Raw genomic sequence first — 5,075 nt, 5'->3', positions numbered from 1 at the left:
CCCTGACCTCTAACTGGATTTGTTCACGGTAGTCCCGCGTTCAAAACCTCGGCCACGCTTGTAAATAGCCAGCTTAGACTAATTGGTTCGCCTCCTACCAGCTGGGGTTCTTAAACATATTTTGTTCTATTTGAATTATTGTTTTGTTATTATTATTATTATTATTATTATTATTATTATTATTATTATTACTGTTTCAAACCGTGGTTATAATGAAGTAGAGTGGTTATGAAACCCGTTAGACTCTTTTGTTGAACGTTTTTGTTGGCTTTTTTGGACCTGACTGTGCACAACGTTGAATTCCTATCATTTTGAACTCACTGGCCAATAGAAACATCGCATTAATTTATTCAGTTACAATGTGAACAACAACAAAAAAAACTAAGGATTGTGCACGGTCAGGGAGCTTCCAACATAAACTACAGCACCGTTGTTTTCAACTTTGATCTTTGCCGGCTTTTATAACCAATCTCCTCTCTAACTATGTTCAAATTCATTGAGTTGACATGTATTACCATACCCTTTGTTTGCGTTTTTCATTCTTGATAACACTGTTTAGAATGTCAAAACTACCTCAAACTGACGCACTCGAGGAGAAGTTCACAGACACTTTGGACTTTATGCGATAATGAACTTGTACCTAACTGGTACCGTTTCACGAACGACGCAGGAACAACAATGCGTACTTCTTGTCCTGCCATGGACGCCTGCGGAACAGTTAAGCCTGGTTGGCTAGATGGAGATCATCCTTCAGCGAGCGATGGCAGAGTAACAAGAAAGGTTTGTTTCAAAGATGTCGGTGTGCAGCCGAACTGTTGCCATTCCTCGGCTTTTATAAAAGTAAGAAACTGTAGTTCTTACATCGTTTATTATCTTAACGGCACAGCGACTACATGTCCCGCCGCCTATTGTGGTAGTAACTGAATCGTGTTAATTGAAGCAGAGGGCACCCATGCTCACATCAGACTCCTCCAAGGAAAAAGGCTTTGCATGGGAATTTATGGTGAGTTCGATTAATCTGTGGAAATGCACATTAACAGTCATTTTAATGCACATACCTTGTCAAGAGGTGTCGTTGTGACGTTTTCTTTCTAAAAATTGTAAATTGTAAATTGTAATTTGTTTACCCACGGATCACTAAGGAGTTCATAAGAACTCGTTGAAACGTGTCCGTGCGTTCCAGATCGAATTGGAATTTGAAAGTGTTGGTTTTTAAGGAGAGGGGAAAACCGGAGTACCCGGAGAAAAACCTCTCGGAGCAAGGGAGAGAACCAACAACAAACTCAACCCACTTATGGCGTCGACGCCAGGATTCGAACCCGGGCCACATTGGTGGGAGGCGAGTGCTCTCACCACTGCGCCACCCTTGCTCCGCCTTGCTCTGTTTAGAGTGATTTTACTTGAATCGTGAAACATACTAACAAAAAGTGCAAAATAGCAAGAGGTAAACAAAAGAAGAGAACGACCTATTTCACGGGTTAAGTAAAATCACTCTACTGCCCTATGAATGCTATTTTGGCAAGTTTCTATTTTTTTCTTTCAGGTTTCTCACCTACTGAGAAGCCGAATTTGTTTCCATGTATTTTCGAACTTATGATACAATTACGATACAATAATAACTTGGCCTCGAGGAGACTGTTGTGAGCCTGGACTCCCTGTGATTAAAGATGAACGAGTGTGCTCTGACCAATCTAAGATAGTCAGTATGTATCTAGTGCTGTCTTTTTGTAGTTTGTAAATAAATTATTTGAGCTGTAATTCACTAGAGTAGTTTTCTGTTATATTGTATCCTTTTCGTTTTTGCAGAATAGTGTAAACGTAGTACTGTGGAATGGTATTTTGCAATTTTGAGCTGTAAATTTAGTACTGAAATTTGTTTTTGTTAGTAGTAGATGTCTAATAAATTCAAAAGATAAAAATACATATCTCAAGTTACAAGTTAAACAAATCAAAAAAAAAGTTAAGAGCTCTTAGAACAATTATTCATCATCTATTTACATCAAGGAATTAATATCATAGCTAAAGGTAACTTTATTCACATAAAACGATCTGAAGCGCTCTGTTGCTACTATAGGATGATAAAAGCATGGTTTTCTTAGCGCGTAATTGGTGAAATTCCTTTCTGGTAAAATCTTCCGGCACAAGGGGCGAATTTGTTCTCAATGCCTTTCTAAAAATACGGCAATCTGATCTTTCAAGAAGCTCCCTTACATTCAATTTCCTCGATATATACCCGCGTTTTTATAGCACTTACCTGAAAACTGGTGTATGTTGTTAAGATCAGAAGAGGAGGCTCCGTACACCGATAAAACATACAAAAAATTAGCCATAACAATTGATTGAAACATATAATCCAGCTCCTCCTGATTGTACCCCTCTTACCGAAGAGTTCTTACTACGTGCAGGCATTTATTAGCCTTAACAAGCTTTTCACGTACGTGACTTACGTGTTTACAATTGTACTGGAATATCACACCTAATAGTTTAAGCTCGCTGCATTGCGGAAGGTTATGTATTTTACACAGTTCCTCTACAAACCCTTTTTTACGCATGGTGAGGTCTTTGCTCTTTCCAGGATTACATGACATGGAGTTTTTTTCAGACCAACCTAAAAAATTGCCCACCACTTCCGTTGACTGATCAACTCCATCTTTCCACAACGGGATTACAATATTCGTGTCATCAACATATTTAAAAAGTATGTCAACACCTTCTAATTGAATGTTAAGATCATTCAGGAAAACATTGACAGACTCTTGGGTCATACCCTTGTTGACATCTTTCCAATCTCCGAAGAAGCTGTTATTATATACAACTCTTTGTTGCCAATCAGAAAGAAAACTAAGACACCAATTCTGAATATAAGGATTGGGAACACAACTTTTAAGCTTATCAGCGAGTAAGACCTGCTTCACCATATCAAGAGAGAACTAAAGTCCATACAGAAGAGTCTAACCCCTTTGCAAGCAGAATTATCAAGAAAACTAAGAACCCTGTGCTGAATAGTCAATAAAGCATTAGTGCAACAGCCTCCGTCTCTATACGCAAACTGCGAAGGCGCAAGACTATTCTCGGACGACTCCTTCGCGTGGAAAAGATAACCAACCTTTTCAAACACTCTCGCAATAACCGGCGCTACGTTAATAATCACGGTAACCGCCGATTATCGTTCATTACTTGCGTGACCCATGCTCCAGAGGAAGTCGAAAGCTTGGATTGGCTTAAACGACTTCAACTGATTTAGCAAATCTTTAATAGCTAAGTAAACACCGTCACCAAAGATAATCTTGCCTGCTGTCTTATTTCTCACTTAATTCTCACCTTCTTTTAAACGTCAAATTAAAAATGACTGCTCAACACGAACACTCCGTCCTGCTTGGTTTTTTTGTTTACCACATTTTGATGTGTTCATTTCTTTGTGAAGGATGGCATAATGAAACTTTCTTTTTAAGTTTTTGTAGTTTTATAACAAAAAGTATTTTGTCCCTTAGCATTGAGAAGAAATACTTGCACAAAGTCTCACTTTGAAAATATGCTTTCTAATTACATGTTTTTACCAGATGCCGCCCTGCCACAAGTTTTTGATGAAAGATCAAAAAATGATTCAAAAAATGAAATTCTGTCTTAGATTTGCTGGTATACAGTAAAACCCACGAGTAAGAACCTAAGATTTAAGAACTTGTTAGGCTACAATTTGCAATTTAGACCCCCTCTATATAGGAACCTCTTAAGCCTAAAATTTGGAGAAAGGTTCTTATTTTCAGAAATGGTATAATAAATGTATGATCAATCTGAATGAGTAGTTGCTATATGTCAATTCTAATGTTAAAAATTATGACATGCATATTAAGTTGTTTTGACTCAAGAAATTAAAATTCATGTGAGAATAGATCTCTATTGTGGTCATATTAAAATATAAGCAATCATTAGGTATAAAAACTTAAGCGTGCTGATCACTAAAATCTTCTTAGCAACGACATAATTTTTTACAAGAAATTAAGAACCTATTAAGAACCTAGATAGCCTAAATTTACGTTAACTACCATTTATGTAGGAACCTGTTTAGGCTAACCCTGGAAAATGTAGGTTCTTACTCGTGGGTTTTTACTGTATTCAAAATGTCCAATTAAATGAAATTCTGGACCACAGGTACAAAACACCAGCCCTTAGACATTAACCCTTCTTGATGCTGGCATGTCATGTTCTGGCATTGCACATTTTGCATGCTGTAAACACTGTGTGAAACAATTCAAAGGTACTTTCAGGAGTATAGCATGTGTGTTAAATTGCCAGCAACGTCAGATATCCAGCAGGAAGTCAGTTCCCGGTCATTCTATGTTTTGTCTGCGTACAGGCGAACTCTGTTACACCTCAGATTAAATTTGACTTTGCTTTATAAACTCTTGTCAGCGTGTTGAAAGAAAGCTGTGCTCCAGTAAACTTCCTTTAGAACATTTCAATATTAGAAACTCTTCCTCGACTATTCAGAGTATGTAATACTTCGCCATGCTCTTCGGTCTTTTCTTTCACGTACGGTTGTGTCCTGTCGCCGGTTGACCGCGGATAGCGTTCGGCCATTGCCTCGTGTGCGCTGGTGACCAGCGCGAATGCGTCGGTCTCTTCGTATTCGCGCCACGTTGTGTCAACGAAAGTCAGCTCAACTTTTTGTTTTCCTTCTTGCTGAACTCGCTCCTTAAAGGCCGTGACAGCCGCCTGTGCTTGGAGCTCCTGATAATCTTCCAAAGATGGAAACGCTTCGTCAAATTTGTTCACAGCGACGAGATTTTCATAGGCACTCTTAAGGATGTCAGACGGGTTTTTCTTGTTCATGGTCGCAAAGTACATATCTGCACGCCTCTTGCCTTGCCCTTTCGCGAGTTTTTCCATGTTCAGTTTAAAGGCCTCCACAGCAGCTTCTGACTCGAGCTTCTTATACTGGTACGGACTCGGTAAAGTGCCGAACTCACGCTGATAACAGCATCGCTGGACTGAAACAACAACGAAACCTGTAAGTAACGCTCCAGCTAGCAAGAGCAACGCTGCCGTCTGTGAATTTCTTCCCGCGTTCGCGTAAT

General features: G+C 39.0%; 1 protein-coding gene across 1 annotated transcript in view; it reads right to left on the bottom strand.

Annotated features, from left to right (window-relative positions):
• Positions 1-3,282: 3,282 nt before the first annotated feature.
• Positions 3,283-5,075, bottom strand: part of LOC140951217 (uncharacterized) — a 2,724-nt gene continuing 931 nt past the window's right edge. The window contains exon 1 of the mRNA XM_073400444.1: positions 3,283-5,075. This exon is cut by the window's right edge and continues 931 nt beyond it. Within this exon, the coding sequence (XP_073256545.1) occupies positions 4,447-5,075 (629 nt within the window). The 3' untranslated portion in view covers positions 3,283-4,446.

Source organism: Porites lutea, chromosome 10 (assembly GCF_958299795.1).
Source record: "Porites lutea chromosome 10, jaPorLute2.1, whole genome shotgun sequence".
NCBI classification, from domain to species: Eukaryota; Metazoa; Cnidaria; class Anthozoa; order Scleractinia; family Poritidae; genus Porites; species Porites lutea.
The sequence above is the reverse complement of the archived record's forward strand: the minus strand, read 5'-3'. Positions and strand labels throughout refer to the sequence as shown.